Raw genomic sequence first — 24,628 nt, 5'->3', positions numbered from 1 at the left:
TCACATGCAGTTCAAACTTCATCCAAAACAAGCCAAAGATTTATACCAGAAACACTGGAGATATTTTTAAGAAAAATAAAATAGGCACATTTTCTTAGTGATTCCCTCAAAACCTTGAGGAGATAATCTCGCTGTTGTTGTTTTCGTCCCTTCTTTTTCCTATTGCTTTTAATACCATGTATGGTAAAGTTGCTCAGATCTACTGTACAGAATGATGCTACATCTGAACTTAATTTTTTGAAAAAAAAGGTATTGGTAGTGTCCTTAATGAGAGTTTATATGTAACTGTGTTGTGTCTAATTGTTAAGGGACAAGTGTGCAGTGATTTTAGGTACTCTACATTTTGCAGCTTAGTTTAAATATGCTGAATTTAAAGATCAATAAATATTTAATAGTTCTGATTTTTACTGCTAAATATTTACCTTTTAAAGACTGTGTGGAAGACTTTTAGAGGTAGCTAGACTCTGTTTTTAGTAAAGTCTGAAGAACTTCAAAGTCTTAAATTAAAAAATTATTTTTTTTAAATTCAACACAAGTTAATGCTAATACACAAAATATTATCAGCTTTAAACAGTGAGTATTATTCTAAAAAGATACATAAAATTTTCAAGTTGTGATTCTCAACCTGCACTGTGTAGTGACTCAGAACCACACAGACTGCCTCTTTACAATGCCAAGAACTACTCTGTCAGTCTGTAGGCTTGCTAGTAGTGACACCTATGCTTCCAAAGGTGGTGTTCCATGTGTAGCTGGTTCCGTGATAATCAACAAATGTAAAATTGAGATTAATAAATTTCTTAGAATCTAATACTGCTAAACATGTAAAATTAAATAATACTCTGAATTCCTCACAGCAGAGCTAGACATCAAAATTCCCACCCATATGGGAAAGAAATGCAGGAAATGCAGTTTTCTTTTCTTTCCGTTGTCACTTTCGGGGTTTGCCCCACTGATTCTTTCAGCAGTGTAGCATTTGCAGCAATAGTAATGTACATTGCTATATGGTGACTTTGACAGTATGGTGGTTGAATGCTGTTAATTGTTTTGTATCTATTACCAGTGGAAACGAGAGCAAGAATTTGATTTGCAGTTACTTGAGAGGGCAATTCGTGGAGAAGACAAGGATGAAAATGAATGGTTAAAAGTTCAGCCAGTAGCAGTGACAGAGACAGACTTGGAGCCTCAAGACTATGATTTAGATATCAGCAGAGAGGTAACACTCAAAATCTTTTGCCTCCTATTCTCTGTCCCAAAATATTAACCTTTCTAAGCTTTAGGCAGTGAATTCTCATCTTTTCTTTAGAAAGTTACCTGGAAGTTTGAACTAAAAGGAGTATTTTGAGTACTGAAAATTTACGACCTGGTACCTTTGGAAGGTTTGTTTTTGTATTGTGTTTTAGTGGAAAGAAGAAATTGAAAAATTTGCTCTATTCTTTGAAATTTCTTTTATATATCTCAGGTTTTATAAAGGAAGGAGTGATTAAGTTAGGGAAAATTCTATAAATTGGAAAAAAAAGGAAGACGAGAAGACAACAGGAATGAAGGAAAAGTTAGTTCCCCAGAGCTACCTTACTACTTTTCATGTAGACTGGCAAATGATGATAGAGAAGAGGAAGCACAGCTTTATTTGGGCTTGGACAGAAAACATGTTTCTGTCAGCTTTTGGAATGACTTGATCAGTGTTCTGGGCACGAGGTCTTTCCTCAGCTCGAGTAACCGAGGAGATGTCAGTTTGAAATGCGATTGAGCCATCTGGTGGGAAGGAGGGAACACAGCAAGTGGAAAGGCTTCAGGGGGTACCTTGTGCTGTGTTAAAATGCCATGGTAGATGGCAAACTAGGAAAATTATTAATGATAATAAGATTAGTAAATACCTGTACTCTTCTGGAAGCTGTTGGCAGAGTATCATTTCAGACAGAGATATTTGTAAATGGTTTACTATGTGAGTTGTTATCTGTTGAATTCTATGAACAAATGTTTCAGTTAATATTTGTATAATTTTTACAGAAAATACAGTGCTTCTGTAAACTTCAGAAACAGAAAATAACTTCTGTTCTCCTGCCTTTCCTTGTTGCACTCTGCTATTAATTTTTGTTTTCCAGAAAGCCTCTGGGGCTATGGGTATCACTTTGCACTTCCTTTAAGCCTTGGATAGGAGACATTTTTGCTCATAGGCATTTCTGTCGCGCTTCAGACTAACTGAAGCAGGTCTGAAACTCTGAGTGTAAAGCTTCTTTCTCAGTTTACCAGGTTATAATCATAGATTTTTGCTGGAAGGGACCTTAAAGAGATCTAATTCCAACCCTCTGCCATGGGCAGGGATACCTTCCACTGAACCAGAGCTCCATCCAGCCTGGCCTTGTCCTTTTCCATTTCATGTGGCCATTCTGTTCACCTGGCAGGCATGTCTGTGTTGGAGTGCCTCAGAAGGAAATATACTCATTTGTATCTTTAAGCAAATCTATCTGCTGTTGTGATGATTAATGGGTTTGTTATTCAGGAAGTGATAGGATGAGCTAATGTAGGTTAGATGCATTATGGAGACAGAGATATGCATTTTTAAAAAGTGTACGTATGTCTATATCTAGACCTCCAGAGAGGAACTGGATTCAAAAGTAGGGAAATGTAGTAGAAAAATGAGGATTTTTCTGGAAGCATTGGCTTCCTGAGAAGGAAGTATAAAAAGTTGAGGCTGTGACTTTAATATGGTTGAGTGTGCCAGTGTGTGCTCTTGGCATGAGATTTCCTGTGAATTACCAGCCTAAGTACTGGGGGTTAGGTCAGGCCACTTTCCATAATCCATTGAATGAGTGTGAGCTAAGGTCAATGGTGAAAAAGTTTAGGATTATTTTAATTGAAAACTTTAAATTTTGAAAACTCATTGCCTCATGAGTGTTTTAACAGAATTCTGATAAGAAGGGAAAAAAGTAGTTTTCCTTTACTTGATTTCCTTTTATTCACACATCCTCTATTTTTGTTTCCAAAAGCAGTCTTTTCTGTATGATAAGAATTAATTTTCAAAGTTTGTAAACTGTATTTTCATTGGATGGAGGGAAAATTTCCAATGAAGTAATTTATCCTAGCAAAAAATTGTTTCTAGCTTTTGTGCAATCGTATTAAAATTTTCAGTCTACAGAATTAATTTATGCACTGTATTGTAACAAATCTCACAGTGTAGTGTATTTCTGTTTGCCTTTTTTCCCTCTGCTGCTCACAGAAGATTATCCAGTCTCAAAAGAATGACACCCTAGGTTAACACCTTCAGTGATGTTTCCTTTCAGATGCAGGAAGTTCTGGCTGACATGACACAAAAGTCATGACACGGATATCTCAGGTTGTCCAGTCAGTCTCATACTGGTTGCTTCTTTCTACTGTAAGAGCTTTAGGCAGTGTCCTACTTTGGGCTCTAAGCCTGAGCTGAAGAAAGGTTTTCTGTTGATTCTGATTTCTTGTTATCCCTTTAAATATTTGTTCAATCTGTCTTCTGAAGTAAAAAGAATCAGAGGGAACACTGTCGAAAGGGCATCAGCTAGATATCCAGGAGAAGTGTTTGGCATCAGGTACATGTACTGACTGTGAAAATCTGTGCTTTATTCTTTTCACTGTGTTCTCCCATTGAGGAGGATTTGTCTCAATTTCTTTTAAGTCTTTGTTATTGAGAACTCGATGCTTGCTTTCTTTCTACAGTTGTCAAAACCTGAGAAGGTTGTAATTCCAGAACGTTATGTTGAACTGGAGCCAGAAGAGCCTCTTTCTACAGAAGAACTGGCAGCAAGGCAGCGTAAAGCAGAAAAGATAAAGAATATTCTTACTAAATCAAGGTTAGGTTTTAGGGTTTTTCCCAAATCTTAACCAGGGGCTCACTGAGAAGTAACATCATACAACAATCTTTATTTCTGTTACCTGAATGTAACCTGTAGCTTTGAGAAAATGCACTCAGAATTTATGTGGTATACTTAGAGCTGCTTTTTAAAGCAAGGCAGAAGACATAGTGATGCATTTTGTGTATGTCCATTTTCTTGTTTAGAGAGTCCTAAAGCAGTAGTGAGTCCTTCCCAAACAACTTGTAGATGAGTGTGAGGAGGAAGGAAAAGAACAAATCTGGCCAAAGGCAGAAAAAAAGTCAGCTTGAGAGCAAGATTCTGTTGTGGCCAGAGCTGGAGTTGTGAAACAACACTTTTGGCTAGTTACAGCTGACACAGAGTCAGCTGAAATATTTACTTTCCAGAATTTCATGTGTCAGGTACCTGCTCTCTCTTTGGATTTGGTGCAGCCTGAGGACCACCAGGTTTTTCCTTTTCCTCTGAGCATTAGCAAGGAATTTTACTAACAGCTTCAAATACATGGCAGTTTCGTAGTGCTTTCATTTAAGCACATTAAGCATGTTTCTAAAAAAGGACTTTCAGACGTTCTTAAGGCTATGCAGAAATTGTGACTGAATGTGTGGTGGCTGTGTCATTTTTCCTTGTGTGCCGTAGGCATTTGCATACAACATCAACCCTATTTTAAAGAACCACAATAAAATACAGAGCTTGATAGATGAGATCTGAAAACTGCTGTCTGAATCCAAGCTTGTTCTTATCTGCATGGTGGATTTTATGTTTGCAAATGTTAATGTTGTTTTTTGCTTTCCCCCCAGTATGCACAATCTGCAGCCTACTGTTGCCCAGGACAAACACAACTCGATTGATTTAGATTCACAGCTGCAGGAGCAGGAGCGCATCATTACCATTTCATATGCTCTGGCTTCTGAAGCCTCTCAGAGGAGCAAGGAGGTAGCAGGTAATGCTTAGTTATTTACAAAATAACAGCTATTCCTTACCAGCTTCTCAAGTTGTGTGGGGTTGTTGCTGAACTCCTGGCATAAGAGAAAGTTTTAGTCATTCATATTCAAAATAGTGAAAAGTGTGTGTAGGTAACAAATGGAGAGGGGCTAATGATTTACACCGAGTATTTGGCCTCCAGTGGACAGGATAGAGGGGCCATAATAGTATGATCAATAAGTTCAAAACTTGGAAACTTGCTCTAACTGATACTGCTAAAAAAATTAGCATTTTAATTCTCTGAAATTACATTAAATAAAATATTTATATATTCATTTTTTAAAAGTAAATTGATCTGTGACTTAAATAAAAAAATCAAAAAATAGGATTTAAATTCTTTTTTTTTTAATAGAAAAATTCCCTGGTTGAGTGATTGAGATGAGGCTACAATCATTTACAGCTTGAGCTGTGTGACAACAGGTTGCAAAAGACCTTGTAAAATAGGGATTGGCATGTTTCTGTCTGGTGACCAGGATGAGAGGTCAGAGCAAGACAGCTGTGCAGGAATTCTGTTTGATGCCTGGAAATTAATAGATCCTTTGCAATATGTTGCTAAAAGTGATCATTTCACTCTTGATTGCTTTATAGTTGAAATAAGTAAGAAATGTCAAGAGATTTGTATCACACAGTAATCCATGCAGCAGCGATTTCCCCAAGTGTCTGACTGGCCATTTATAACTGGTGCCATTCACTGTTCCAGTGGAGAATGGAAATAATGGGAGCTTCAACTATGATGGAGAAAAAATACGCACATTTCTCATCCAAAGTTGTCAGTTTAAACTTATGGCTCTTGCCACAGCAGCCCTTAAGACCTTCCCATTAAAGACAGATTATTCCAATATCGGAATGCGTAACATGCATTTGCAGTAACAGTGTTGATTGAATGTGGCTGTACACTCAGGGATGCAATGCCAGCTGAACCTGAGGGGAATGGCATTTTGAGGGGGTGGAATACATTTCCAAGATAGGAATCTTGGGACTTCAGAAAGTTTCTGTGGGTAATTTAACTGACTGGCAGGGATAAAATGGTTCGCTGAGGAAGCCAGACATTATAAAGCTAAACAAAACAAACAGAAGAACAGAATTGTAAAATCATGGAAGCATTTCAGGGATAACCTTGCGGCCCTTCAGGCCATTGGTTTTTCAACAGGACTTCTCCATAGTCCCAGTTCCAGTGACCAGCACGTTGTAACAGGTACTCCAATCCTTGGTTATGGGAATGGGAATTCTTTTCATGATGTATGAGCCAGTGGAGCATTTTGCCACTTGAGTTCTTGCTTCTGCTGAGAAAAGGTCACACATCTGGGAATGAACACAACCAGTACTTGAAATTATTCCTCTGTGTCAGTACAAGAGCAGAGTGCCTGCCTTACTCAGAGGTCTTCTTGGGGCCAGTTAAGTTACTCCTGGGTGTGCCTGAACTTGTAGCAACTGTACACTACTGAAATAGGTTTGATTTTTTAAAATGTTGTGTAGTAAATAGAGAATACATTTCATTACAATGGATTTTTTATTTATATATGTTAATGTTTATATTTAATTGTCTCAAAAGTGTGATCCATCAATTTTTTTTAGATATCTGTAACCAAAAAAATCTTCTTAATTCTTTAGTTTTCCTCAAGGAGGGAATTAAAATGTGTATTGGCACCAAAATGTGTTTAAATGTTGCTTCAGAAAATCTGCAGTCAGTTGTGAGATAAGTTTAAGTTTAATTTTCTTTGTGAAGTATAGCAGCTACCTCTTTTGTCTTTCAGACATTTAAAGAAACCCTAACATGGTAGCCAAAGACTAAGGTTTTTAAGGAATTCCAAATGTTTGTTTGTGCACAGATTTTGTTGCCACACTTGTACCTCAAAAACTCACTTCTTGAAACATGCCTTACTTTGATTTCTTATTCCTTTATTTCTTATTCCTTTAAAAGCCTTTTAAATACCTTTCATGGTATTATAAAAAAAACCCAAAAAACAACAAAAAAACCGCCAGAGTGGTTTGGTTTTAATAGAAAATCTACAAAAAAAGAGTTCAGGTTTTTTTAGTTATGGCCTATTTTAAAAGCAAGGCATTTGACACTTAACACAGCTGATTTTACATTCTCATTTGGTCTCATGTTACAGATTCCATCACATTCTTATTTTTGTAGTTTGATTTTTTAAGTATGGATTGTTGTTTGCTCCTTGATGATGAAGCAAACCACATGTAAAAATCCCAAACTAATTATGTGGATTGTTTTACAAAGATTTGTTTATGAAAAAGACTGTGAAGCTAAACTTTGCCCATTTTGCTAATAGAAATACTTTTAAGAAAAGTTGTACATATATCTAAACATAACATTTTAGACTTTCCTCTGTTCCTAATACGAAATTAACCTTTTGAGTGGAAATCATGCATAAAATCTGGAAGATTAAAGTCGAATACAAGAGTATTAAGAAGTTGTTTCCTATGTTGCATGTTTTGGCCTTCCAAAATGTAAAAGCAGAATTTTAGATCAAGTTTCACTTTCTCCAATTTTATGATTATTGTCTTCTAATACTATACCATTACTCTGGTTTACAAACAAGAATAATTTTAATCATTGTATTCTTTATCCTGTATTTTCAAGCTGAAAATAAGCTGTAAATGTATTTACTGTATCATGCACTGCACTAAGAAAAATGTTATATGTATATGTAATTTTGTAAACTTTATTTTTCTGTATATTATTTTGGTTTCTGCCCACTGGCATATAACAAAGGAAATGTTGAAAACCTGTACAGCCTCAATGAAGTCAAATTAGCAAATACAGGTGCTGGTCCTGAGCTTCAAAAGCTTTAAAAGCAGGGCTGATGAGTTTATGTCAGTGTTGTGTGCCTTCATAATGTTCCAGTGAAATTTCATCTTAAGATTGGTTGTCCATATTCTCATCCAAATAGGAATCTTTATTTGTTTAATTTATGCAAGGAGTAGAAAAGAGCAGCAGGTAGATATGTTGTTTACCATGTGACTGAAATAGTGTAGCACCTCATTCATTGCAAATCAGGTTTCCTATTCATGTGGTAGAAAATTAAGGTGATGCCATTTATGATGTGAATGTTTGATTGTTCAGCCTAATTCCTGTGTGTGATCCCTTCTAGCTCAGCAGTTGACCTATCCACCCAAAGCACCCTCACCTTCTGTACCACAGCCACCTCACTCCCCCTTAAGCAATGGATTTCACTACACATTTGTTTAAACACCTTCCAAGTAAGAACTAACTGCTCTCGGCATGTCTGATTTGCCATCGTGCCTGTGCTGTGGCTTGCTAAATTTTAACTTCTTTACTAAACCAAAATTACATCTGTATGAAAGCATGCAGCTACTTTTCCAGAAACCTTTTATTCTTGTAAATATTGCTTCTAATGAGCTAACACGTGGGCTGATGAAGTCTTCAGTGCTGTTGCTGTGCAGGTGAGATGCTTCCTGAGTACTGCTGTGGTGAAGGGAGGAGACATCTGTGCTCTGGGTAACAGGGGGCCAGGTTTTCAGCAGCCTTGTGGCTGCTTAGGGCATACAAAGAGAGAATCCAAAGTGCGCCCTTGTACAAGCAGGGGCTTCCTTTGTGGGCTGGTATCCTACACATGAGCTGGCATCAGGGTCTTAGCTAAGGTGAGCTGAAAATTTGGCCCTTTAATTCTGCAATGTTGTCTTTGACTTTGATCATGCCTTTCATTGGATCATGTTAACAGAAGATTGCTCTTGTCTCTAGTTAGGTGATTTTGCTACTTCAAGTATTAAAATTGTGATAATTTTGTTGTCCTTACAAAGAAACGTGTATTTGTATCTCTTCTCAGTAGGATTTGCTGCATTTTCCCTGTTTGAAAGTGGAAGTAAGAAAAGCTGTAAATATTGTATGCAACTGCTAAGTGTGCCCCTAGTTAAGACACTTGCTATGCATCCATATTTTCCTTTTATATTATTTTTACCTTTGAGATTTCCTTTGGCTTAATTTCATTGCCTGAAATTGAACAAGAAGATAAGATAAAGCAGAGATAAAGCAGTAAAGAGGGTTGCTTGAGTAACTCAAATAATTGTACAGTGCCAGAGACTCGAGCAAAGGGCTGGGCTGACCTTCAGAGGTCCCTTCCTACCCTTCAGTTTCTTCAGTATCCTTCAGTTTGGAATTCTGTGATTCCAAACTGACTTAAAAAAATGTCTAGCACATGTCTGTACAAATATATACACATAGACAGTTACAGATACATATTTATATAAAGTTAAGTTTTCTTCAGAAAAAGAAAGTAGTTGTGATGTGCTGAGAACACAGGAGCTTGAGCATCAGTAGCATCATGAGATAATTGTTTGCTTAACATGTCTGTATGAATTTTTCCTTTTGTCAAACTGCAAAGGGCTTAAAAAAAAATGTTTCCAGCAATTTCTTACTGCTTGGCATTGGTTGACTCCCTTCAATATTTAACCATGTTTTATTTTCCTTCATGCCAGCCAAAGCAGTAAGTGAACACTGATGTGAGACTCGAGGCAAATCCCACTTTGCGACACCACATGGAAGACAGAGGAGATTCTTTTCCAGGTTTCTATGGAGATACTTGTTGGCTGATGACACCTTCTGGAAAGACATTCAGAGAATGATAGGGGGATTTTCTATAAAAATGAAGAGAACTGCAGATCATTTTTTATTTACTTCAGTTTAGTTCACACTTTTTATACGAATAAACGGCACTTTTAATAAACTGTAAAACACTGACAATGTATTTTTAGAACAATGTCTTTTAGATTTTTTTTTTTTTTAAATCAAGGGCTGAATTAATTTTAAAAGACACTTCTTGCATGGATACTAAAAGATGCTGTTACTTCCCCCTCAGGCTCAGATGTACACTGTAAAGTTTTGTGAAAAAAAACCCCTTCAAATTCAAACAAACCTAGAAGGAACATTCATAGGGTATGGGTAGAGCTAACATGGGTGGCAGGTTTGGTGAAAGGGTGTTTCAGATTGAATATATTTGTAGAGTTAATCACCACCCTTTTGCCCATTAAATAAGCCATTGCAAGAACTGTTAGCTTGAATTCCTAAATATTAGTAACCACTGTATAGCTGAAATGTCCCAAAAAAGCCATAACAAAAGCCAGTTTTATCTCCCCTTTTTTTTTTTTTTTTTTTTTTTTTTTTTTTTATCCCAGATGATTAACTTGCTGGTTGGTATCAATCCACAGTTTGTGATGTTACCCTTGACAGTAGTGCTGCCCCCTCAATAACAAACAGCTAACAAATTTTATTTTTTTGAAAGTTGAGATGTGAAAGAAGATGATTTTTAATTAAAATTTGTGAAGTAAGCAATAAAAAAATTATTATGTGTAATTTGGCTAGTAAATACATATTTTTCTTCTGATTTTTTTCTTCAATAGATGTTACAATGTGATGTAATACTGACTAGTATTTATCCTGGAAACAGCAAAACTAATGGAATATGGCACCTGCTAATTTCATATATATGTTCACTTGGTGCTTATCTTTGCCAAACTTTGAAGTTCTTTGCTGTACTTACACAAAGGGCAAAGGGTGAGGTGGTTAAAATAAGGAGAAAATAAGATTAAATGAATTTCTGCAACTATACTTCAAAAATCCCTGTGTATGCATTGAATGCAAGACATACAAAAACTTCCCAATGTTACATGATTAGTAGCTGAGTTCAGCTCTGGATGAGAAAACTGAGAAATACTTCTGCAGTATTTTGTGAAACCACTAACTTGTTTATTCTCTGTATTCAAGTAGTCACTAAAAGCCCCTTGGAATTGACCTTTGTGTTGCAGACTTTGAGACAAATCATATTATATTAACACTATACTCAAATATTCTTAAAAGTATATATTTAGCTAATGCAATCTATTTTACCTCAATACTGCCAGTATCAACTTCAAAACCTTTTGCCAAAATAATGATTTATTTTTGCCTTTATAAAAAAGTTTTGAAAACATAAATGAATATTTTTCAAGAAAGCATTAATTTAAATAAAATGTAACAGTTTGGAAAATGGTATATGTACAGATTAAAATATTAACATAACTGCCTCCTATTGCCTCTGTCTTGTCTGCTCTTTTATCAGTGTCAGAAAACTACTGAGAGAGTATCTTCTGGTAAATATCTTAGGTGTGGAAGGAAAAGCTACTGAAGGATGCTACTAAACTTGTGTACTGCTATTTAAAAAAAAATAAAAAGCTCTTAAAGCCCATCAGGGTGGTCTTGGGTACCCCACACCTTTGGAGAGAGGGGTTGATGTTTTGAGAAGGCAGAGAGCTCTCAGCCTGTTCTAGTACTTTACATGGTTATTTTTCCCCCTGCACCATTTACTCGTCTGACTTCCAGATCTTGAAATATATGTGTATGTATTCTATATCAGCATCTGTTCCCCTCTAGGAAACCACCTATTTCCCAGGTGTCTTAGCAATTAACTGCTGGATGTTCTATGAAGGAAAGACCAGATTTACTTGGTGTCAAAACTTAGAAGATACAGAAGGCAGAATGTGATGTTGCCCCTCTGATTTATGTCTGTCTGTGGGTATTTTAAAGTGTTTGCTTGTGCTGTATGTCTGTGTGCCCGTGTACTGTGTGGTTATAAAAAGAACAAAGCCATGCACAAGAAAAACATGAAAAAATTGCTATATTTTCCACACCTGGTAAAGATTCCCATTGGTTATTTGGCTGTATTCAAAAGGCTAAGATTTTTATTGCTCTACTAGCAAAAGCAACCTTTCTTCATAGTGGAGCAGTACAAAGAAAGAGCACAAAAAAATCCCCACATCACAGTGCCTGAAATTCTGTTTGAACAACTGTATTGATTGGGTCTGACCCCTTTACATTTTTTTTTCCATTATTTGAAAAGGTGCATCTAACTGGAGCTGAATTGAACCAACTGCAATGAACTTTCCATGAAAACTTCTTGAGATATTTCTTTAGTTCAAAGCTCTGGAATTTTAAAGAGCATTTTTAATACAAGTCTGTTGAGGTATCCTGTGCAACAACCACGCTTGGAATGTTAAACTACAGGTAAATGTAGGAGGGAGGTAAAATTATAAAGGCTGCCATGAAATTGCTGGAAGATGATGGAATAACTTCAAGTGCTAATTATAAAGTAAATAAAACCAGAAGGTATTGAAGATGTGTAAAAGGTGAGTACACATAGAAAGTATATGCACATTTGAGCACTGTTGACTTGTTATTTACTTGTCAGTACTCCTGGTTGTCTTACAGAGAGTGGAAAACATCCTCCAAAAAAAACACTAACAATTAGCATTTTTGGAGCAGCTGTTGGTGAAATTGTTGCCAGACGTAAACTTGAAGGACAATGATGTTTTCTTGAGTCCTCTTAGCAGGAGCTGTAGCATAAGGAAGCACTAAAAGAAGGAAGAGATTTAGAAATCAAAGTTGAATAGTGAGATTGTAGAAAATAATGGCAGAGATCTATCTGCAGGCAAGGCATAAGTAAGAGGCTGAAGGTGAGGGTGGAGAACAGCCTGATGGTGGGAAGTGAGATGTAGTAAAAAGGTGCAAAGAGCTGAAATACCCAGACTTGGACAGCAGCAAAATACTTCAATGAAAGGACTTGGCCTAAATTTTAGTGGAGAAGGTAAGAAGGAATAGCTGGCAAATGAGAATGTTTCATGTCCTAGTACAAAAAATACCTTGTGAAAGAGTTAAACAAGGGAGCAGGATGTTGATAGTAGTAGTCAATGAAGGAGAATTGAAGATGACTTTAGGGTAGTATTTTGGTAGCAGGACAATTGTCTTTCGTGTTGGCAGTTGCTGTGCTGTATTCCTAGACAGCATCTAAAGTTCCTTTCAGTCTTCCCTTTTTATTTTTCTCCACTGGACCCTCATATGGCCACCATAAATGGTACTGGGTTTGTATAGATAAGCACAAACTCTTAAGTGTAAGCTCCCTCTGCACCTGCACATCAAAATTAACTCAGCTTGGGTTAAATCACCAAGTACTACGCTCCTTTAGTGCTGTGCAAAAACTAAGGAAACTCACCTCCCACCATGATGCTGGTACACCTCTTGCACTAAGATACTTTTCTCAGGAAAAGTGCAGAGGTGACAGGCTTAAAAGCAAACAAAACTAACTTCTGCTATGTCCCTTCAGTTGAGGGAACCTTGACATGTGTCCCTTCTCTTAATCCCCTGACAGCTTCCAAGAGACGGATGCAAAGAGCCGTGCCAGGCTTTGATTATGAGACATTGCACTGCCACTTATTCTCTTTGTCTCCTGCAGTTTACAGAGGCAGCTTCAGTGCATAATTTAATCCCTGTACTGGGGACTGTAGCAAATCCACGGAGATTTCTACCAACCGTCCTCTCTGGCATCAGAACAACATGTGCACGTTGTCTTTGATGTGAATTCCCCAACCAGAGCCTTAGAGGGACCTATAGCTTTGAAGCTGGCCTATAAATTGTGCTTTCAGGAATCAAGTTGTCAGCCTCCTCTTCAGGAAGAAAGGGAGAGTAAATTGCAAAGCAGTTGCAAGAAACTGCAGGGCAACTTACAGATCTGGTTTCCTTAGCCTCAGAAAATTCCTGTAGGATGTTGAGAATCCCTTTTTACCTGGCTTAGAAGTACCCTCTGTGGTGACTGCCAGACCTGTGGGCACTGGGGCTGTGATGGAGCTCACCCAGAGGGTTCCTGGTTTCAGGGCAAATATAAGGGGAACAGGCACACCAGTACATTTGACCTCATTTGGGTGTTTTCAGGCTTCTGAAGCCAAGTGCTGAGAATGCACTGTATTACTCTTTGTGTAAGCAGATTTTCAGTGTGGTTTAGAAGATGAAAACTTATGTGATGTGATGGTCGTTCTGTGACAACCCTCTGTGGCCTAACTTCAGTCCTTCCCTGAGGTGTAGGATAGCAGGCAGACTTCTGCCTTTCTATTGAGATGGAAATCAACTGGTCTTTGAGGAATTCCAGTGACAAGTCTTGTTTTAATAGACAAATGCAGTTGCCCTTCTTATTAGTTAGTGTCTGCTTACGGTGTGTTCTGCTGTCATCTCTGGGAGCTCCTTCCATACAAGCTGAAAAAGCAAAAGGCTGACTGGAGTCAACTGGCAGACAACTGGAGACATGGACTTTGATTTTTCCTGTTCCCTGTCTCCAGTGAGCTGAAACCATCCTGTTCCTATCCATACCACTACTGCTGATACTGTTGTAACAAATGTTACTAAAACTGACTCCTGAATTGAAACATTCACTGAACAATCTGAGTTATATCAGCCTTTCATGGTGCATAGGGAGAAGCTGATGTTGCTTCATAGATCAGTAGGCAAGTTCTTGGAATGTTTATAAATTTTAGAGAGAAACAGACAAGACTGTGTAGAACTCTTCCTATTTTGAACAGGTGAGTCTTGGGTCAGCATCACAGATGTTACACCAAACCTCATCAGATGTTCATATTTGGTCTTCTGCTTTTGGGGAATGGAAGTTCTGTTGATTTTTTTTTTTTCCTTGTCAGAGTTTTGAATAGTTTAATTTCAGGGTTTTTTTATCTTTGTGTGTTACATTTATTTATAGCTGAAACTAATCAGGGAGGCAAGAGGCAGAGTAGAAAAGCCCCTCATTGTCTGTGTCAGTAGAGAGCTGTGCAGGGCTGGCCACAGGATCTGCTTTTCCTGGGTCTTTCCAGATCCCAGTGTGAATCTCTGCATGCTGGTGAGAGCTCAGACAGCAGTGGTGCTGGGACAGGGAAGGCAGAGAGGCGAGTGGCAGCCACAGATAAAGGATTTTAAGTCAAGTGCTGGTTCCAGTTTAGCTTGATTGTCTACCCAGGAAAACCTGGAATGGGTCTATTAGGAAAGTAATCATTTGATCTTTTAGGGAGCCATCTCACTCTCTTTCCTGCAGATAGAGCAGCTTTCCCAAGTCATGGTGATGTTTTCTGTCTTCACAATGCACAAGCAACCTCAATTTTTTCTCTATGTATGTATTAGATGCTTGCGGTATTGGGAAAAGAAAGAAATCTATGCAAATCAGGTACAAATGAGTGACTGTTAGTGACTGCTGTAACATTGTTCTTAAAATTGAGTGAGTGGAAAAGCTTGTATTAGATGCATATGTAGTAAAATACGGTAATCAAAATCTACACTCAGTTTCTATTTACAATATTACTTTTATTTTTCTCCATACTTATTCCAAGTCCTCCCCCAATAGCTGATGCTGCAATGTTTACATTCAATTAGGCAATGATAGTACAAACTGCTGCTTTCCTTCAGCCGACTGGCTTGGAAATGTTGTCAGCACATCAGGAATTGTACACAGAAATGGAGTGTCCAGGAGCATCTGGAGTGTCCCCGGAACACTGCAGTGGCGGTACTAGAGGTACAGGGCAGATGTCCTGTCCTCCCAGCCAGGAGAGGCAGGTGATCTGTCTGACATACTAAAAGGAAAAAAAGTCTAAAAAGCTCTGATATTTTATTCATTACGTGAATGCAATGGGTTTGTAGAGGAATGCATGTGTTCAATTCTTGCTGGAAGGAGTTGCTGAACTCCTGGCTTTCTAGGCATATCAGCTTGACTTGACAGGTACAGCCTTGTGCTAATTGACCCAGACCTCCAAGTGATGCATGTACAGGGAGAAAAGGAAGAAGGGCTTGCATACTTAACTCTTTATTCTGTATTTTAAAAAAGCTAAAATGATTTGTATATCCTTTTCATTATCAAAGTATACTTTCTCTTTCAAAGTAAACTGGTTTCTTTGGGAGGTGTTATTTTTAATAACAGCTCAGTGCTCTAGCCAGGAACCAGTAATTCAAAAAAATCACTCTTTTCTACTGAAAGGTAGAAACAACTACAGCTCCTTCCCCTCGTTAGAAAGCCAAAGAAGCGATTAGAGCCTTCTGTTGTATTATGCTTTTCTAAAACATATTCTCTATGCAACTGCTGTAGGACTTCAGATGATACAGTGATCAATGCTGTCACACAAGTGAGCGGTTTCTCCTCAGCCCTGCCAACATTAGCATCTATAGACAAAATCATTGTTTAAAGCTCTAGTACATCACAGAATAACGCTGATATTGGTATTTTACAACTAATGCAACAACACTTAATTCACATGTAATCTTAATAGTTAAAAATTCAAGACTGGGGTACTAACTGAATAAACCACTAACATGAAGCTTCCTTATCTGGCATGGGATAAGGGAAGGGATAGTTCAGATAACATTGTAAAGATTGGGCAGGAACAAAACAAATTTATTTCTCCATCCAGGATTTTATACACTTTACAAAAACCAGTAATATCACTGCGCCCATAAAAATGTTATCCATGGCAACAGAAAGCAAACACTACTTTTTGTCATCTAACAGGGTCTTTTTAAAATCAAAATACAAAGATTTGTGCTGTAGCAGTCCTCCACTTTGCACTGTAACAATAAGGCTTACTGTACTTTAAATACAAAGCTGTTACATCTGCAGTTATGAACCACTGGCTTTCACAAACATCATTTTATAGTTGCTTTTTGCTTCTTTTTTGTTTTCTGGAACCTCAGCTTCATCATGTTTTTCAGTAGCTTGCAGCTCCTCTGCAGACTCCTCTTGCTCTGAATCAGAGCCACTTTCAGAATCCTCTGAACTCTCATCAGAGGAGTGTCCAGCTGCCTCCTCTTCTTGTTCATCTTCCTGAAACTGTAAATTCAGATTATGAGAGAGATAAAATATTATTTCCTGGCAACTCCACTGCAGCCTTTAAAATTTCCCAGTGGGATGGCTCCTTTCCTTTCGGTACTAAAATGGGCCATGTTGCTAAACAGAGGCCTTTAAGACACGAATTACTAGATAGAAAGCAATTCTCTGAAGTGGTTAACCATGCCAACTGTGACATGCATGGATTCATGGTTTCACAGGTTTATTTAGTTACAGCAGAAACCCTAAAGACACCATTCAACGAGTCTGCAGTTCCAGATCACATCAGTTCATTAATTCCAGTACTGACACTGGAGTACTTGTCACAGAATGTGACACAATGGAACTAAAGGCTAGACCATCAAGATTTCACATTTGTGAAATAAGTCTCTGAAACATAAGTCTCTGAAAGGATACTTAGTGAACTGCAGGATGAGGAATGCCAAAGTAATCCAACAATACTGCTAACAACAACACAGATGGTTATCCTGCCTACTTAAGTATTCCTCAGCAACACCCTGATTTAATATATTTGTCACTTTGTGCCCTAATCAGTTTTGACTGCTCTGGAGCATTAAGGCCTATCTTATCACTTCTCAGAACAACGAGAATTACCAGTCATTTATGAGCACCTAAACGGCCACCACAGTGCACACAAACAGCAGTCAAGTGCCTGCAGGAAGTCTGTTCTTCAACCCAAACCATGGAAGTCTGCTTGGATTTTTAAACCCCGTACCACCTTGTCTTAGTGAAGTGAAAGCCAAATCATTCTGGAAATGAAGTCAGTACCTCACTGAACCCAAGCCCGCAGTGGCGCCGATTCCGCCCCGACATGGTGCTGTCCATGCTCTGCTGGTACTGAGACTCCAACTCCTCATTCATTTTCTTGTCTTCTTCCCCTGCATTGTCCAGGGTACTTTAGTTATGGTTCATTCAAATTAACAAAGACACCAAATTACAGGAAGTCACATTTTCAAAGGCAAGAAGTTTAAATGTAACCATTCTAAACTAGGATCCAGTATTACTGGGTACAAACCATCAGACTAAAGCAACAGTACCAAGTGTGCAAGCAGGATAGCTTTGATACAAAGAGGGCTGGGAAATTCCTGAGACCTGATGCATTCCAGAGTTGCAGTGTTACGTTCTACAGAACAAGGTAAATGTAATCAGTGTGAGTTCTCTGTGCTTCCAGCCAATACTGCAACATGCCCCAGCAAGGAGAAATTTTGTGACCTTCACTACATAACACAGGATTACTTTGATTAAATCATCCCTCAAATATAGCATCATGCCTTGGGACAATAGCACCACTCTTGTTTATGGAGCTGTATCTGAAACTGTTTCATGTATCCTGAATTACAAGGAACAGTTACTACAGCTCTGCATTTTTCCATCCTTAGAAATTAGCAGAAAAACTAATTTTCATGAGCTACCTCTACAGCTGCTTTATTTACTTGAGTAAATGGTCTAAAACAGTTAAGGATCCTATGTTCTTGGAAAAGGTAGCAATCTCTAATTCTGCCTAGGAGGCCTACAACACTAGCTTTTAATTTGTATCTCTGTGAAGCTGAAAGGTTGTATTGCAAATCCACATTTCCTCATCTGGAAGTTAGAGCTGTATGTTATTGTAAAAGGACAAGAACTGCATGTTGGATGAAGAAGTGTTAAAACTCCAGCATTTTAACTTTTTGCTAACTGTTTGTTAACAAATGAGTACTGATTCTTTATGACTTCAAGGAGAAGCATCACTTCCTTTCTAGAAATTCAGGTATGAAGGAGTGATTCTCAGTCTCTGTAAGCTAACAGCAGCAGCACCTGGGATCAATCCTCAGGCTTAGCTTGGTCCAAAGACAATTTTTCATAACATGAAAAATGATCAGTGGAGCACATCAGGGAAAGCTTTCTGGAATATGAGGGAAAGTTTTCTGGAATGGTGACAGCTATTATGCCACAAGGCTTGAGCAAGGCCTCTCTCAGGCACTGCAGTCCAACCCAGCTTGGTGCCATGTACTTTGACTTCATAAGAAAGCATGGTAAGGAGTTACCATGGTCCTACATGACATCCAGTTATTGCTGATTGCTAAGATGACCTTGCAGACCTTTTTAGCTTTTACCTCATTGCTTTAGGGCAGAGATCTTTCTATTCAATAGGTAACCAGGTCAGGGAAAAATCAACCCCTATTCTTTTCTATGTACAATTTAGTTTGGATATCCTGGCATATACTGGACTTTAAGAGGCAAGTGAGTGCAGTCAGAGAAACCATTTGTCAGTGGTTCAACAGATACAAGGAATTTCTACAATTCCACAGCCTGACCCATCTTCAGCTCCAGCCATGAAACCTGAAATCCCTCCCTGCCATATCTACCAAGCTCAGACCACTGGAATGTTCCTAAATAAGGGTTAGATTTCCAACTCTGTATCAGCTGTTGGATAAACTGACCTGTCCTGAAGTGAGAGGTTGATCTGTGGTCTCCGATAACAAGGCGGCCAGTATGTTCTTTCTAAAAGAAAAGGCAGTTTGTTTTGGAGCTTTAGGGTGCATTGACAGCTCTGCCAACACCCTGGACATCTTGAATGGGAAAAGTTTGCTGTCAAACCCTGCCACCCAGCTCTAGGCCTGAAAGTTTTACTAGCTAACAGCTGCTGCCTCTAGGTGAACTTGTTTCATCTTTCTTCTGCTGAATTTTCTGAAAAAGAAATCCCAACAACTACACACTCTTTGCTCTTCCTAGACCCCAGAGGTGGTTCTACTTCACTCTGTTTCTCACCACTGATACAAAAATCATACTACACGATACTAGGCAGATGTGTATTCAGGTTCTGATCATTTTACCCTTTCTCTGACACTCTGCAGCACTTCAGGCCATGCATCTTATGATGATCCCACTTTTAGACTGGTCACAGTGTCAGGTAAGACCTTCACAGTGATGATTAATTTACTTGGTTCAGTAGTTGCTCATCAGCAAATGTGTCCCACTAGGCAAGAACCAGCATTACACAGCAAGCAGCATTAAGTACCCAAGCAGACATTAAGATTAGTGGTGGTGGGATGCTTTAATGGGGCATTGCATCCCTTATCCACTACAAAGTCCTAACTTTCACCTCTTTAATATGGTTAGCTGTTTTAGCTTACAAAATCACTGTATTCAAGTAAAATAAGTTACTACAAGTCAAACTGGTTTTTTGAAAGTAAGTAAAAGTGCAGTACTAAACCAGCATTTTATACATTAAAAAAGCATTATTACATTTAACTAGCTTTGCAATAGTTTTTGCAGCAAGTGTAATAGAAATTTAGTTTTAGCCTATTTTCTCTTTAAAAATATCCCCTAGGTTTACCACTTCAGTGGTTTAGTCTATCAGTTACTACTCTTTGAATTTTATTTTCCAGTGCCAGATAAATTTACAGACCTAGTACGAAGGTTTGTTAGTTTGTAACAAGGTCTCTCTCAGAAGCGCCAACAAATAATTTTGGAACTGGTCTGAAGGCATTAAAGGCGTGGGGTGGGGATGAAGCTGCGGCACAGGGACCCGACAACTTCCGAGCGACGTTTTGTGTATCACGGCCCATGACACAACAGCGGTGAAACCCAAATCCTCCTGGAAGGAGAGCCCCAAAGCCCGGCAGCTCTGGGTTGGTGTCGCTTCGCTCAGACCGCCCTGCAGCCCATGGCCCGCAGAACCTCGCGCCCCGCTGGGAGCACCCCGGTCCCCGTGCCCGCCCCGGGTGGGGGCGATGGGCAGCGGGGCGGCCTCACCTTCGCGGCGCCCATCAGCCGCAGGAACTTCTGCTTCCGCTCCTCGTTGCCGAGGTCCGCTGCCTCCCAGCTGCTGGAGCCCTGCGGGAGCACACGCTCACTGCCCCCGCCCGCCCCGAGAGGCCCGTCCGCCCCGCCGCAGCCCGCTCGGGCGGCCGCGGCCTGCCCGCGATCCGCCGGGGGCTCGGCCGCCGAGCCGTGGCCCTGCCGCCGCCCCCCGCGTCGCCAACCCCCTCCCGCCGCGCCGCCGCCCCGCGCCCGGTTACATCGGGGGACGCCGCTCGCTTGAGGCCGTGGTGGCTCTGGGCCTCCCTGGCTGAGCTCATGGCCGCGGCTGGGTGACCGGGCCGCGCCGCCGCCTTCCTGCCGGAGCCGCTCCCTCGGGGGCGGGCGCGGGGCGCGCCGGGATCGGTAGTTCTGGGCGGGAAGCGGCGGCGAGGCGCTGTGCGGGCGGGGACTGCGTGTCCCAGAGGCCTCCGCGGCTCCGCGGCCGTGACGGCCGGGCCGGGCCGGGCTCCGCCTCGGGGCGGGCGGTGGCTCTGCCGGGGGACGGGTGCCGGCACTTCCCGGCACTCCGCGGTGTTTCCCAGCGCTTTCCGCTCCTCTCGGCGCTCGGGAGTGGGGATGGCGGAGCGGCGACCCTGCCCGCTGCCCGCCTCGCTTCAGTGTCCGCCGATCGTGCAGGTCGTGTTCCCCGCGTGGAGCCCTGTGTGCGGAGCTCCGGGTTCCCATTAACCCCTCAGTGCCTCTGGCTGCTTGCCGCCACTGTTGTTCCATCAACCCCACAAGTATACAAAGCACAAATTCGCTCACTTCCCCCATATTTATTGATGCATACAATTATCCCAAAGGCGGTTGCCAAGAAGGTGGTGCCAGACTCTTCACGGTGGTGCAGGACGAGGAGTAATGGCCATAAACAAGAAGTTCCCCTTCAACATGAGCAAAACTTTACTTACACTGAGGGTGGCAGAGTACTGAAACAGGCTGCGCAGGGAATCTCCCTCTCTGGAGACATTTAAAACTATTGTGTTTTGGTTTTGTTTTTTGTCAAAGAGCTAAAGTTAGTGTCCAATCCCAACTCAAACTATGATTACGATATGATATATGGTAGGAAATGTTATGTGTAGAATATAATTATTTTCAACGGCTGTTTATACAGAACAGCACTAGGATATTGATGTTTTATTTAATGTTTCCATTACTGTTCTGCTTGAGTGTGCAAAACCAACCAGAATGGCACAGTTGTTACATTTGCTTTCTATGGCTTCTGTGGTTCTTGTTTAACAAATGATAAAAGAGCAGAAACAATAATCTGAGAGAATCGTATAGTTGTATCTTTAAACTCATTTAATGTGTTTAAATGTACAGACTATTATATACAGACTGTAGTAATGGATTAATTGAAATTTCAGCATTTAAAAATTATTTCTAAAAAGAGGAGTAAAATTACAAAAAAAAACAAACCACAAAACACCTGAAAATGACATTACTTTATAAATTAAAAACTCAATTTTTTAGCAGTATCTAGCAGCATTTTTAGTCTGTACAACTTAATAAGAATTGTGGCAATCTAATACCAGTGAAATGGTACTTGTCCATTTTTTAAAAAAGTTATTTTTAGTGCTTCTATACTATTATATAAATAATATTATTTATTACTTAAAGACTTATATCTCAATAAAGAACAAGTGTGAAATTTTAACTTCATGGCTATATTTCCCTTGTGGGACAAACAAGGGTTTGTCTTTGGGAAAAAAGGTGTAAAAAATAAGACTGTTCAAATCAGCTATCATAATTGTGTCTTAGTTGTGGCTTATTGTTAAGTTCAAGTGGTTTTCAGCTGAAATGAACTAATGTTTATGTGTCTGACTAACGGTTTGTTAATTTTGTTTTTGTTTACATTTTAAATAATGATGTGGTGCTGATATTTTAGTGATAGGCTTTTACAATTTTTTTTCTCCCTTAGTTTATTGCTCCCTTGTTTAAAACGCTCTGTTTTTGCAGAGAAGATGTACCTTACCAAACAAAGACATCCTAAACATTAAATGGCATACATCAACCTATGGGATCACTTAAAAATTGAGTGAGCTGAATGCTAACAAAAATGTGGATTCTCTCAGTAGCAGAATGATTATGTAAAGGTTTTGCTTATCTTCCTGCAGATATTACAGATAAGTCTGAGGATGTGTGACTCATGAGCTTTATATAATTCCTGTAACACTAATAAATGATAAGAAAGGAATTCTGAAAATCCTGTCATGCTGGGATTCAGTGTTATATTTGCTGTATTCTTTTAAGCAACAGAGAAATGTCCTTAGTCTCAGAACAAGGGACACCGAATTTCTAAGATGAAACATATCTTCTCCAATCTCTGAGGCTATTCTGGAATACAAACAAAACAATAGGAAAGGGTTCTAGGCAGTATTTGTGAGAGTTTTCCACTGTTTTGACATACTCTCTCTGAAGACACTGAAGTTAACATTCAATTCACAGGAGGTGAGGTTTTATCATGAAGCACAAACTGGCTATGATGCAGAAACAGAACCTCAAGCAAATGGTTGCCTGTGTAGAGGGAGGAACAAGAGGCAGGAACAATGAAGTTTCTTGTTGGACATTAACAAAGGCATTGAGGTAAGAGTGAGAAGAGCTGAAATGACAAGTAAGATATCAGAATTATTTGCTGTCATGTTGTCCCGTTAGACTTTTCAATATATTGCTGCTGCTGTGGTGAGCTGCAGTCTGTGGATAGGAACCATCTCTGCAGATGCAGGGTTACACCTGGTTAACACCAGCTCTGTTACAGAACATGTCAGAAGAATCACTTGAATGAGGAGCTTCCAAGTTTTGAAGCATTATAAAAACTTTCAGGCAGACAAAACCTTGTCAAGGCAAAAAAAAAGCAAATTTTGAATTTTAGTGAAAACAATTAGATGGAATGGCATGAGGTGAAGTGCAGTGAAATTAAATGAAACTTGCTGAAATGATACTCACTGAAATAATGAGATTTCACTTCCTTTCATGGAAAGGGATGGGGGTGGGAAAGTTGAGGCCTAACTAGATCTTGTGAAAGCAGTTTCACGAGTGAAGATCCTGGTATAAATTCTTCACAATTATTTTTTATTTAAATGGTCTTTAGCCTTTTTTTTTTAAAGGTAGGATAGATTAAAGTAGAACCAGATTATAGAAGCCAAAATAATTTCTCATAGTATAATGTGATAAGGATGTCAATAATAAAACTGTCGCATGGTGACCAGGATAGTGGTCAGCCCTGGCTTGGAAGCCATGGATACAGGGTTGAATCTTCCCCTGGTTAGTCCTGACTCCACTCAAGACTAAGTGGCTTTTGGCAAATTATCTCACTTGTTGGGGAGGATGAAACGGAAACCTTATGAATATAATTGTTTAGCAAAAAGATTCTGAAAATATGAAACCTAGAATCGAAATAGAAATGAAAGCTAGCTTTGAGCCATAGGATACTGAGTGCTAGTTACTATATAACCAAAGAACAATAGTCTAGCCAGCTGAAGGAGAATCCATGTTGATTGAACAATACCCTTCTGCTGATAGAGAACCCAAAGGTCAAGCAGCAAGAGAAGAATTTGAAAGGTGGCTTTTAGAGTTTAAAATGTAACACTGTATGGTAATGTAGTAGTTCTTATAGGCTGTATAAAAATTCTTTAGAATGTGTGTCATATAGTGGTTGGTTACTGGGAATTAGAATATTCACTGTAGAAAAAGATAAAATGTATTGTAACAAGAACTTCAGTCTCTTACCCGCCCTTACTTGATCTTACTTTTGCCCTATTTTATCCACACCTCTTTTAACTCTTAACTTCTGCACTTCTCAACTCTTATTCCCTACTCCTACTCTCTCTCTCTCTCTCTTCTCTCTTACTTTCACCAGCTCTTACTTCTCTTATTCCCTGCTCTTACCCCCTCCAGCCCCTCTTTCTCTACCCCCTTAATTACCTTCTTCTCCCATGCTCCCCGACTCCCCTCTCCACTCTCTCTCCCTCCCTGACCACATGTACACTGTGGCTGACGGTGGAAACAGGTCTCTTTCTCCCTCTACCCAGATAATAAACTGCTTATACCTGAACAGCTTCACTCTGGAGAAGTCTCTCGCCTCGAGCTCGTTTGTACATCTATACTCGCTTTTCTGCTTTATCTATGAAATTAGGATAATATATCTGCATGCCAGCATTAAGAATTAATTGTCAGTTGCAGAGTGTGTGTTCAAAGCAAAGTATAAGTGCTAAATATTAGCTAGAGAGTAATTGGACTACTGTAATTTATAATATGCTCACATATGACATTGGCTTATAAAACAAGATCAACCTCTTCTCAAGTGCTGTAGAATGTTTAATTGTTACTAATGAACTTCTGATACTCAAAGTAGCTATCACCATGAGG

General features: G+C 39.4%; 2 protein-coding genes across 29 annotated transcripts in view; one reads left to right on the top strand and one right to left on the bottom strand.

Moving 5' to 3' along the window:
• PLEKHA7 (pleckstrin homology domain containing A7) overlaps positions 1 to 10,862 on the top strand; it is a 145,958-nt gene extending 135,096 nt beyond the window's left edge. For 15 of the 28 annotated variants that reach the window (XM_086893152.1, XM_086893153.1, XM_086893155.1 and 12 more), the window contains 4 exons: positions 1,061 to 1,213; positions 3,688 to 3,821; positions 4,640 to 4,782; positions 9,279 to 10,862. In XM_086893152.1, coding sequence (XP_086749278.1) covers positions 1,061 to 1,213; positions 3,688 to 3,821; positions 4,640 to 4,782; positions 9,279 to 9,301 — 453 coding nt within the window. In that variant the 3' untranslated portion in view covers positions 9,302 to 10,862. Of the gene's footprint in view, positions 1 to 1,060; positions 1,214 to 3,687; positions 3,822 to 4,639; positions 4,783 to 7,933; positions 8,043 to 9,278 lie in introns of all 28 variants that reach the window. The other 13 variants (XM_086893164.1, XM_086893141.1, XM_086893147.1 and 10 more) reach the window with 3 other exon arrangements.
• Positions 10,863 to 14,928: 4,066 nt separating this feature from the next.
• On the bottom strand, positions 14,929 to 20,728 carry C6H11orf58 (chromosome 6 C11orf58 homolog). The gene is made up of 5 exons (XM_086893223.1): positions 20,482 to 20,728; positions 20,216 to 20,296; positions 18,901 to 18,961; positions 17,249 to 17,358; positions 14,929 to 16,462 (listed from the first exon to the last, which is right to left on the bottom strand). Exons 1-5 carry the CDS (start codon positions 20,539 to 20,541, stop codon positions 16,253 to 16,255), a joined length of 522 nt encoding a protein of 173 aa, XP_086749349.1. The 5' UTR covers positions 20,542 to 20,728; the 3' UTR covers positions 14,929 to 16,252.
• Positions 20,729 to 24,628: the final 3,900 nt, after the last annotated feature.

This window comes from Cyanistes caeruleus, chromosome 6, assembly GCF_971803275.1.
Source record: "Cyanistes caeruleus chromosome 6, bCyaCae1.hap1.1, whole genome shotgun sequence".
Lineage (NCBI taxonomy): Eukaryota > Metazoa > Chordata > Aves > Passeriformes > Paridae > Cyanistes > Cyanistes caeruleus.
The sequence above is the reverse complement of the archived record's forward strand: the minus strand, read 5'-3'. Positions and strand labels throughout refer to the sequence as shown.

Excerpts from the sequence above, each read along its gene's own strand:
- C6H11orf58 (XM_086893223.1), bottom strand. The coding sequence starts at position 20,541 with ATGAGCTCAGCCAGGGAGGCCCAGAGCCACCACGGCCTCAAGCGAGCG. Across the intron at positions 18,962-20,215 it reads GGCTGATGGGCGCCGCGAAG|AAAGAACATACTGGCCGCCT; the intron begins GTGAGGCCGCCC and ends CTTTTCTTTTAG. Across the intron at positions 16,463-17,248 it reads GCGGGCTTGGGTTCAGTGAG|TTTCAGGAAGATGAACAAGA; the intron begins GTACTGACTTCA and ends CTGAATTTACAG.